At 35.3% G+C, this 12,577-nt stretch overlaps 1 protein-coding gene across 1 annotated transcript in view; it reads left to right on the forward strand.

The window, feature by feature from the left end:
- LOC118075047 (uncharacterized) overlaps positions 1-12,577 on the forward strand; it is a 114,134-nt gene that overhangs the window by 97,479 nt on the left and 4,078 nt on the right. Inside the window, exons 22-23 of the mRNA XM_035096646.1 lie at positions 853-5,697; positions 5,939-6,001. Of these exons, the coding sequence (XP_034952537.1) occupies positions 853-5,697; positions 5,939-6,001 (4,908 nt within the window). The remainder of the gene's footprint in view (positions 1-852; positions 5,698-5,938; positions 6,002-12,577) is intronic.

The following is a 12,577-nucleotide window of genomic DNA, read 5'->3' on the forward strand; positions in this document are numbered from 1 at the left end:
TGCCATTTATTCATTTATTTAATCAAAATTTTTCTTTTACCTTTAGTTAGTTAGTTTTTTATATATATATATATATATATATATATATATATATTTTTTGCTTTATCAAAAGAATCAATCATCACGCGAGCTTTTAGTTTTTTTTTAATTTAAGAATGTGACTTGAATTCTAAATAAAAATTGATTAGATATAATGGTTCTGCATGGCATCAAAATAAGCACGTAATAATAAGCTTAGCATTGTTTTTAATTATTATAAATGACCTCACATATACTTGACTTGCACATTATTCTTTTAAGTCAGCAAAAGGATTAATACATGACAGTACATTGCTCGGAGAAAAATTTTTCTGAAGAAAAGAAAATTGTTATTCAGTGAAATACATAAATATTGATTATTCAATGTATATTTCTTCTATTTTGTAAATTTTATTTTTATTGAAAATTTGCTTTAAAAAAGTTCACTGCAGTAGAGAAGATCAATATTTGTTTAAAAAAAATAATTTTTTCCCGAGCAAATAATAACGGCCATTGAACACTTCCAGCACTGCTCTCTTCAAGATCTATCGATAATGGGTATTCAGGTTAAGAGAATTTACTGTTATTACTTTATTTATTTTTTATTTTCTTAATTATCGATTGCTCTGCGTTTTTCGCTAACTCACACCCGCACTCAACCACGATGAAGAGGATAGATAAATTGGCACACCCGCAGAATTACTCCACGAAATAAAAGCATTGGTGAAAGAACTTGGGATGACAAAGCGCAAGAATGAAGAATGAAATATAGATAGAAAAAAAAATTAATAAAATATAAAAAAAAATCCCAAACAATAAATACTCTGTCCACAGACGACACTGAGATCCAGTACTTTCCAATATCATCAACACTCACACGAATACGAGTACGTAGGAAAAGTGCATTAACAAGCACTTCTGGTTCGATGACTTCTACGTCGATGACCTTGACACGTAGCAAGAAATTGACGCCAACAGCATCTTCAATTATTCCTTTATCTCGTGCTAATATTATAGGTACTTTTTCCCACGCTAAAACGCCGCCTTCACCTCCAAGAAGACAGTCTTCAAGATTTAATGCAACCCTGAAGCTTTATACAACGACTGGGTACCCGCAAACATCAAATCGTCGACATCAACAGTGTTTTGCGGCAGAAAGTGTATCCAACATTAGATTCCTGAGGGAAAGACTGAGCAACAAGTTGCTGAAACACGAACAAGGAAGAGAATGTGGAATTGCACGCAAGAGTTTGACATCTCTCCGAAGCACTCCGATCAATTCAGCGCCTTCAACAAAAGTAAAACTTTCTGGCAAGGCAATCACTGGAGTAGTTAAAAGAAAGTCTGATCCTTGTTTAGCTAAGAGATCTCCTGAGTGTATAAAGTCAGTTAATACAGTTTCAAGAGACGTGCCAGCACAGAGAATTATTCAGACTAAACAATCATCTGAGAAATCAAGTGAAAAATTTTTATCAAGAATTCCTGAGTCTTCAAGTGTAACAAACCGCCAAGAAGTACGTTCTAAAACTTTGCCAAGTTATCAAAAAAAAGATCAGATAAAAATTCGTAAACCTAAAAAAGAGATAGAAGAAACTTCTAAGCGTGGTTCATCCTTGGATTCATCATCTTTCGTTCAAGTTGAAAGACTTTCCAACAACCGACAAGCTGACGTGGAAAGTACATTAACAGGATCCGTCATCAAGCCAAGCTCGTCGTCACTACGAAGAGTAAAGAGTCAGGACATTGGGTTATCCAAAGTAATCTCAAAGTCTCGTGAGATTCAAAAAACAAGTCGAGCGATAAGAAGTGAATCTCCAGCTCCCGTCATACCTAAATGTTCAACTACTGAGAGTAATAAACATAAATCATTCGCTGCTAAATTAACAGAAAAACTTTCAATAAATACATTATCAGTATCAACTGGTAGCAATTCAAATAATCGTAGAAAATCACGTGATAAGCCACAGACAATAGTGAAACTTTCAGTAAAAAAACCAGATATCGATTGTAAAAGTAAAGAAATGAAAACTGATAAGAAGAGAGCTTCTGTAAAAAGAGAAAAAACTCGTGAAGTTATCAAAATGAAGAAGAACGAAAAAAGTGATTTGGAGAAAAAGAAGGACAAAAAGTCGGAAAGAATGATAGAAAATAGTTTGAAGAAAACTGATAAAAACGACCAAAGTAGTACTGCAATAGATCGTATCAAAAAACATCAACAAGCCACTAGAACTGATAACTTCTTCCAGAACCTTTTCTTGAGGAATACTCCATCACCAGTACTATCACATTGTAGTACTCCAAGACGTTCTTCTGTAATGGAACGCGCAAGGATGTTTCAAGAACTTGGAAATGCTGGCTCTAAGTCAGAGCCATCTCTACGATCTCTTAGTGTCTATCTCACTACAAAACGGCCAGTTTCAAACTCACGCTTCAAGAATTGGGAGCAAGAGAGTTTTTCTTCAAGAAGTTCAAGTCCTTTTAGAGTAAGTTGGCCTGGAAGATCGATTTTTCAGAAAATTACCAAGTTTGATAGTCTGCAGCGTGTGTCAGACTTTGGATCATCATCAGGATTGTCTAGAGGCCGAAGTCCAGATTATGATAACTGTAGTATTATTAAAGAAAGAAGTTTAAGTGAACCACCAATAAAAGTATCGATAACTGACGAAAGAATTACTAGAATAACTCATCTACCACCGAGATCTCCATCCCCATCACCAACTCGATCAAGTACAAGTCTTAAAACAAGTCGTAGTTGGCGTAACAATGAAGAAGATTATTATTCAAAAGCACGGGCACGAAGTGTTAGTGAAGTAGAAAACAACGAACGACGAAGAATAACATTTGGATCTAATCTTTCTCTCACTAAAAGCACAAGTTCTTTAGAATCACCACCAACAAGTAGAGAAGAATATCAACGTTACGTTTTAGAAATGCTTCATACAAAAAAAAAATCGAAGCGATATAAAGACCTCCATGACTTTTATGCGAGTCTTGAACGAATGGGAAAACTGGAAAAAACAACTTCAAGTAGCGATTTACGACCACGAATGAAAAATGAAGATATCATTGATTATAATCGATGGAGAGAAGTTAGGAATAAAGAACGTGCTGAACAAGAGCTTAAAGATCTTTACAGCAAGTTGAAAACAGTTCAACGTGAAAAGGATTTTCTCTTCAGCACAAAAGACATTGAGATGTTCAGATGGAAAGGTGATTATAGTTTAAGATGCAAAGAAAGATCAGTTGAAAACATTCGTGAAACTTTTCGAAGATTAGAGAATGAAAAGAACGAAGTTGAGTCAACAAGACGTCACGAGATCGCATCACAAAAGGACATTTATAAACCTTTGTGGCGAGGCAATTCTGTGGTGAACGTGGCAAGTACAATAATGAAGAAAGCAAATGAAAGTAAACAAGACGAACACGATAAATGGTCCACTGAGCCTTACTTACAGAAGACTCTAGGAGGCAGCAAAAAGTTCTGGAGTAGTCTCTCAGTGGAACAAGTAAACGCTCTAAAAAACCAGTTAAACGAAATTTACGGAAGCGAGAATGAACGACCTAAAGTTCCTGCTAAATCTCCAAATATTACAGAAAAAATTGCTGTCTCAGAGACTCCAACCAAGTTCACATCGAAGATTAAAAATACTGACAGCAAAACAGAATATGAAGTGATTGTACCTCCATCAGAATTTGGTGATAGTTTGGACGAGGTAAAAGGTCTTAGTGTACGCTGTCACTCGATGCTTGTTCCAGATATTAAATCATCAGGAAAACCGTCAACTGTATTGAAAAGAAGTGATTCCATCAGTAATGGAAGATGTCACGGCTCATCAAACTCAATGACAGAGGTGGAGAAAAAACGATTGTCATTGACGTTAGGAAAAGAAATTCTTAACAAGGTTTCACAGAAAAAGAGTTCAAGGTCACCAGTAGCACCAAGAGAAACACTAGGAGCAATAGCTGCAGCTTCTGCAAAAAAGAAAAACATTCCTCAGACTTTGTCGACAATTAATACATCACCAAGAACTTGTTATTCTTTAGAGACTTCGTTAGACGAAGATACATCAAAGTCACGAGATAGAAGTGACTTTCTTTTAGTTCTTACACCAAATGGCGACAGTCCAGTAAGTAGGAAAAAAGTCGAGAATGTCCTTGAGGAGTGGGCAAAAAAACCACCACTGTTAGCTCTAAGTGTACCAAATACACAAATTAAAAACACATCTGGCAGTGAGCTAGACAGTACAACTGAGAGTTCAGAAAATTCCGTAAAAACAGTCGTTCAACGTGAAGATAAAGCAGACGTGGTACCAAGAAAAGTTGAATTTTTTGAGAACATCAAACGAGAAAAGGAAACGAATGAACAAAGTCTTGTACATTTTGCTGGTATGAAAAAGAGGAAATCAAAGTTGTCATCATCGCAAAGTTTCGCTGACCTTAAAGAACTATTTGGTGAATCAGAGTCTGCGCGTTACGTGTCTTCGCCTTTTCACCCATCTGAACCAGGTAGTTGCATTCATGTAAAATCATCAGAAAGTGAAACAAGTGATAAAGGAAAGAGAGGGAGTACTTCTATCTCACCGGATGTTCCGAGTGGACGACTTTCAAGTGATTCCCACTCGCATGACCTCGAACATCATCGACCACGTAGCGTGAGTCCTTGTCGCGTGTCCACATCTACTTGCAGTCTCGAATCACTCCGATACCGGAGTATATCTCCCGACCCGGAGCATTATTGGCGCGCTTACTTGCAGTTAGTGAAGCATGGTGCGGTTAAGAAGCTCAGAGCTAAGTTTGAAAGCCTTGAAGAACTGTCAGGAGAGCGTGTTAAATTTGCGTTGACTCCCAAACGATTTCAAAGTGATCCAGAGTTGACGAGAAACCTTTTAAAGAGAGTTTCAGACGAGAAGAAAACATTAAAGAGAGTTGAGGTGCCAGACGTGGCATGGTTAAGACGAAAATACGAGCCAATTCGAAGGAGAAGTAAAAGAAGACTCACTAGATCACCAATTCCAAGAATTCCTTTGAGACTTGAAGACCTCACTATGCCACACATCAATGTCATTAGTAAGACAGCCGAGCTTAAAGACAATGCTATGTCTCGCTCAAGCTCGTCCAATTCCTTGGCAATAAAAGCCGAGACTGAAGAATTAGAGGCAAGTAGACCTGTTGGAAGGCTTCGTGAAAAATTTGAAAAAATGGAGACAAACAAGCCATCTATTCTTGGTGAAATGTTTACTTCTGCACCTGATGTCTATGAACTCCGTGATATCTCTCCGTACCTTACGGGTCATTGGGTGGCACACAAATATCCCAGTCGTCGAGACAACGCCCGGTCGTTGTCTTTACCTCCAGACCTCGAAAGTTCCTCCAACCGCAAGTCTCAAACTGTCAAGACACACAGCGGTAGGACGACCTTACCACGAGATGAGAAAAGCAAAGGATTAAGGCCAGTCTCAGCATCTCCTGTAAGATCTCGTACACCAACCTCGATTCTCAAGCAAAGACAAACTGATCCATTTGCTAATCAGCCATTTGACCCAAGTAAACACCGACCAAAGTATCGCTACCAACCCCCACCGACTCCTCCACCACCTGCACCATTAATTCGACGTGCAACTAGACCTTGGTGGCCACCACTTCCAACGTATATTGCTAAACCTACTGTCACTTTTGAAGGTCCGGTTTAATGCCAACATCGGAAATAATTACTTCATTAAATATTATGATAATTATTATATTTTATTTTGGTTATTGTTTAATTAATTTTCTTTTGTAACCCTAGTTAACATTATCGATAGATCAATTCAGGTTAATGTGCTTTGTTTAATTAAAAAAAAAAAAAATGATAGATTTGTGCTTTCGGTTTTATTAAGTATCGTAATTATTTTTCGTTGACTTTTTTTTCGATCATTCATAGAGTACTCGAATGCACCCCCTCCACCGCCGCCAAAATCTCAACACTGCAGGAGCGATTATCAAGGTAATACTCGTTCAGAAAATCAAGTCATCCTTTATTTATTTTATTTATCATCGTTATACTTCTCCTGATTTTCGTTATTGCACATTTGGAACGTTTCTTGTTTTTTTTTCAATTTTTTTTTTTTTCTGTAAAAAATTTCACTAGCTACAAAATTAAGTGATCAAAATATTCAAATAACACACACAAAACTTTCCTCGAAGTTGTTGCATGAGTTCTATCAGCAAATAAGAGTATTGAGTATGGGAACATTTTCGTGTAGGCTATAATTGAAATAAAACACGATAATATATATAATACATGCAAAAGCCATCACCTAATATATAATTTTCTGTGTATAGATATTTAATAGTAGACATTTGATACAGATGAAATAAAAATTCATAAAATTTGTTGCATGATGCACCAGAATAATGATAACGAAAATTCCACGCATGGAATGCTGCATGCTGCACGAAATTTCCTTTATTTGTTGCAATTGCAATTGTTGAATATCAGCATTACGTTTAAAATAAAACCATCATCCATTCTCACTGAAATTCGGGAATAAGTTAAGCGATTGAAATATTTTGAAAACGAATAAAAAAAAAGAAATATATTTTCCATCGAAAAATTATAGCGTTTGATGCTTGCATCAAAGTGCATGTGGGCTATATGCAAAGGAAACGAAGTGAACGACAAATGCTGTTGGCGTAATACCGCCGGAAATTACGTAGCAAGAGAGGAATTATTGCGTAGCACGCGCGAGTGCTTACAAATCCGTTGTGCCGAGTGTGGTCAACGTGAATAAATAGGATTGAAATAACGCATTCAGTCATTTCGACAACGGCCAATCAATACCACCCGTGATTATACCTACCTATTAGACTATTTGAACATTTTAATTCGTTTAACATTCGGTGCTGAAAATACTGTTGATAACCCCCATGAATGATAAAATAATCTCACCAAGCACTAATCGACTCTCCGACAGACGTCTTGAGGTTAATGTTGCCTTGACCCGTAACAAATTGTCTTGATCAACCGAGCGATACAGTCATCCAAGTTTTAAATTGTTCCCTTTTGTCACGCAAAATTAAATAAGTTCTTACATAAATAATATTTTTTATTCATCCCTTTTCCGTATGGATATCGAATATTTTATCTGATCCAACACGGAAAATTCATTACTTTAATGATCCAAAGAATACTAAAACATTGTGAAAAACATTCTCTAATGGTGTAATTATGCCGTTGTACTTTTACCATTTAGCGATTCTTCATGAATAAAAAAAAAATATATCGCACACCAAACATTGAGAAATGTAACAAAAAACATTTCACATTTACTGTTTTATACTAAACAACACTAGTAAATTCATTATAACACCCAATTTCAGTGAAAACAGAATACTTTATAAAAGTTTCATTGTTTTATTATTCTAAAAGTTGTAAAAATTCTAAGGATTTAAAGATTAAAATATTCATAAAAATTTTTTATAAAGACAGTCTACGTTTAATGGAATGTTATTCTTGAAATAAAAAAAATATTTTTTTCATGAGAGACAATAAAAGTAAAGTTTTACGAGAACAGATTACCTCATTTTACCATGTTACAACCTTGAACTTATCATATCTAATATAAATAATGAATGTGTTTGAGAAGTATGAAGCTTTTAGTACAATTACAAGTCTGAGGATGATTTGTTGTCAAGAAGAGCCTTCAACTGCAGCTGAGATTCACTCACGGTCTTGATATAGACTGCAAGTTCTGTTGTGTCCAAAGCTTGTAATCACGAATCGCGTGTACAGGTCGAAAATGTTTTCCAGTTTCCAAATATAATACCAACTAAGTTCTAGTGTGAATGAAATTCGTAACAGTTTAATAATGAAAATTTTCGTACGTGCATGTCTATGGTTGTTATCTAATCTTACGTAGCTGATAAAGAGAAAAACACAAGTGTTTGGTAATATCGTATTCGTGGCATTAACGTGGAGCAGTACATGTCGAATTGATGTTGAGTGATTATCTGTTGATGTGAAATTACTTTTTTTACTTAAAAGTAAAAATAAAGTGAAATGGATTTACGTGAGTTGGAATAATTCGAGTTGCATCAATAGTGCTAAAGTAACGGGCTATAAAAATCAGCAAGTGCAATCGACGGCGTGAGGTGTACAATCGTTGAATAATTTTGAATAATGAAAATGCGGCAAATGAGCCAAAGTGAAATCGTTCCCCCATGCAAATGAGCCTTAGAGTATTCGTACAACTGCAGAGATTGCTCTACATTCAGACCACGTAGACACCTCATTGGAATAGAATGATAGGTCGGGTGTGAGACTACAAGTAGCACCATTCTCAGCCCGTCATATGGAGGACGAACGATTCACGTCTATTCTCTCTTTTATATTTAAGAAAACAAATAAACTCCTCCTCTGAGCAAAAAAAAACATTAAATTATGTCGTGTGCACACGAGAATATTATCACCTGCTGTTGTTCATGTCTTGATTTTGAGAATATTTTCGAATATTCCAGCTGGGCTTGATTCTTGAATTTTATGCTGATAAATCATTTTGATTCATTCTCTAGAAAAATTTGCAGATATATAAACTCTGTTTAGGTTTCAATATATTTTTCTTTTTTTAACAGAAATTATCTTCAATTCATTCTATAAAAGATGCATATAAATTTTTTGCATATAATTTTAGTATAAATATTAATTCAATTGATTTTTTTTTAAATTTAACGATTCGAGGAATTTACTTGTCATAAAAAAATTACTCATTTTTTAGTACATTACGTAAAATTTTATGATAAGACTTTTTATAGTGTTGAATTAGAGATAAACTTTAGAAGAAATTTTTATCAAATTATTATATTTATTGTTCCGAAAATAATAAAAACTAATTTGGTCAATGACAAAATGAGGAAGAAATCATCATTATTTGTTAACTATTAATAAAAAGAAAAATTTTCTAATAAACTAACTTACAAAAAAATATTTTAGAACATAAAAGCTTTATATTAAAACAAAAAAAAATAAATAAGTAGGAATAAATATTTTTGGAAAGAACTCTATTATTTTTTTATGTATAAAATTGAAACATGTTTACGTTCTCTCAGTTTATTTGTGTTTATAAGAAAAGCAAATAAAAATTTTTCCATCTCGTCGGAAAGATTTTATTCCGAGCACAACTAATATTAAATATAAAGGAAATGAAGAGTGACAATAAATAGTCATCGTTCCAAAGACTACAATTAATCTAATATGGGAGCAATTGTTTCTAATCACTAATCACGTAATGTTTTGAAGGAGAAAAATGAATGTTCGTTAGTTCACAAGCGCGCGAGTTTCATTTTCCGGTTGCCCATTAGAGTCCAATTAGGTCGAGTGAAGAGGATAATTAGCAATAGATGATGATGGGCCACTCGCTTTCTATTTCTCTCGCGTGTCAACTTGATAATTAATTTTCATTTGCCGAAAGACGAAACTCCATGTTCTTCCTTCCGACAACTTTTTTATTTTGTCGACGAGCAGAGCAAGCTGCTTACCAGAATACCAACTGAAACTCCTCACGGTCTAGCTCCAACGAAAAGAAGTAATATTATCGGTTAAAGACATATATTTCCGTCAGTGAGAAAATGCAATACTCTGTTACAGGACTTGTCGTTGTGCTCACTAAATCGACCTGACCTCCATTACTCAGCACTCGATGAAATAACTACTATTATAACTACAACTTAATAACTCTCCAAGACGATGAAAACCTCTAGACTTACTTTCCTATATTAATGGACGATATTTCTCCTACAATCTTTAACAAAGTAATAATAATAAAAATAATCACAATAATGATAAGAATAAAATTGTAGACTTTCCGAGTTATTGTCACCATTCACTCTATTCAGGCGTTATTCTTCATCTCTTTATATCCTTCAACAATTACCGACCTTAGACCGTATTCTAGCTGTCTTTTATCTACCAGCTGATATATAAATAATATTATAAAAGCTATCTACGAAAAGCGTCATTGATAATAAAAATAAAATTAATGTTAAAAAATAAAAAATTGCATTGAATTTTTGCTCAGTAGAAAAATAACAATCTAGGCCAATCCTTCCGGCAGACCTTCGTATCCTTATGTTTCTCGATAAGCAATCTTCTATACGTCTTTCAGAGAGCGTGACGCTTCTATTCATTGCGGACCTCCAACCCACATCGTGAATGGCCCGCGAGTGATTCGTAACTGTAACCCCTCCAACTTTGTTATAGGTAAACTCTAAGTTGTGGGGCTATTGTCTTCGTACACTCTGCTTCTCCTTAGAAATTGACCAGTCTTACTTTGTCAGTTGACTCTTGAGGTATTCATTTAATTTTCTAGATGGTGTGACTGTTTTTTAAATGAATAAATAAATAAAAAGAGAGAATCAAAGACTTTTTAAAAGTGAATGAGAATCAAAAAAAAATAGAATTCAATATGATGTCAAGCATCTCGTCATCAAGATGTCAAGATCTAATGCTACCGCGTGTCAAAGACTTGGAATGCAGTCGAGAATGGATAGGTCTTACATATGACATCGATAATCTAGAAAGAATGAAATCACGAGCAAAATGGAAAAACATTCAATCTGAAAATACCGGTGCTTTGTTGAAGAGTACATGTAGACAAGTGACAAATAGACATTCTGCATTAGAGCTCAATGAACCAAGTATAGTATTTGTTCATATGACCACAAGTGAGGATTTGGTACACAAGTTACAGGAAACTGATAACCGAAGTGGAAGTGCAAAGTGTGTATCGCCAGGGGAGTATACTGAAAGTTACTTCAATGACAACAATAGTACAGACATTGATAAAGTGCTTAGAAAAGATGAAAGTCGGAGATCTTATCAAGAAAATGTAAAGGATGGAGATCGATGCAGGATAGAAAATAGTGCAAGTCTCGAGAACCCAAGACGATCAGTATTGAATACAGATTCACCGAGTTATCGTGATAAAAGCCACAGTGTATCCTCACAGCGTACTGATAAAACTGATATTTTATTTTATCCTGGATCAGACGAGTTTCGCGGTAGCAGAGAGAGGCTTCACGAGATATTCGAACACAACCGGCTTTTGAGACGACGTTTCTTCAACGATATGCCTGGCGAGCCAAAGGATTCACATAGCAGAGGCATCAGCACGTGTGGTCAGATAGGAATGATCAAAAGCCGTCTGGAGATTCCTAAACACAATAGTGGATTTGGCAGCACAGAGACTTTAACAAGCCAGAGCAATCAATCAGGCGTGAGCAGCACCAATGGACGCAAGTCTCGTGGAGATTTCGAAAATTGTAGTGAATTTATTTTTGATCAGTTCAATCAAATTCAAGAAGATAACGTATCTGATAGAGATACTGTAGGTGTAACTGAATCCAATAGATTTTCAGTCTCTCGAAGCATCAATCGTTCTGCTATTGAATCTATCTCAGAGTATAATTTACCTAGATTCCAACCAGAACAGATACCAAATTACACGGACGATCAATCCGCGTCAGAACATAGGAAGTATCTAAGAGACTCTGGATTACCGACATTTCAAACTATGGATTACAAGGATTGTCTTGGTAACGTGGAAGAAAAGTTTTTTGCGACTCGTGCACGGATTAAAGAATTCCCTGAGACTCAAGTGGTTGTGAGAAGATGTAATAGACCAACGCCTCTTGATCTCAAGGATAGAGTGAACAGAACGTATAGTGCGATATACGAGAGTGAGTGTAAGATGATAAAGAATTACACGGCAGAAGAGCTTACACCGGCTCTTCATGGTGACGAGAAAACTTATATTAACTTGATGGCTCTTGGAAACGACCGAAAGTTAAGTAAAAATTTCAACGACCGTGATAATGAGTTTGCACTCAAAAGTAGCAAAAGTCTTGGTGAGCTTTCAGCCAAGGCAACCCAGCCTATTACAAATAAATCGTGCAGTGACATATCTACTGTTGAAGACTTACGATCTCCTCAACTTGTTAATAGCTTCAGCAATTCATTGATTGACTTGAGCATGCATGAATTAAGTACAGGTCAACGATCTCTTCAACTTAGTGATGACGATCTGAATGCAGATTGCGGAAAGTCAATTGACTCGTCCATTCCCGGAACCGGAACTACGCTTCCATTGATCTACGGACCATTGCCGTACAGTCAGTACTAGAAACAGCAAAAAATATTATACACATTAACATGAACACATGAATTTCATCATCATCATCATCATGATCATAATATGCATAATATTACTACTCTTATTGGTGTTGGTAATAAAAGTACGAGAAATAAAAAAAATCATAGCTATATTTTTATAGCTGTGTTTTATTGCTTGTAGTTGAGTAGTCGTCGGTGCAGTGACAGCAAAACTTCTATTGGAGCGCACGCGTGCTTTTTGCATTATGTAAATTCACCAAGTATTGGTTTCAGTCATGTAACATTAGTGCTTCAGTTTCTCCATAGAAAAATAGTGTTTGTAAAAATAATAAAAAACTATATCAAAAGTACAAATATAAATGGCATACTTTATAAATAATTTACTTGAAATCTGTCATTATTTTTCTATGAAAA

The sequence above is a fragment of the Chelonus insularis genome, unplaced genomic scaffold (assembly GCF_013357705.1).
Source record: "Chelonus insularis isolate UGA/USDA-ARS -01 unplaced genomic scaffold, ASM1335770v1 contig_144_pilon, whole genome shotgun sequence".
In the NCBI taxonomy this organism is placed as follows: domain Eukaryota; kingdom Metazoa; phylum Arthropoda; class Insecta; order Hymenoptera; family Braconidae; genus Chelonus; species Chelonus insularis.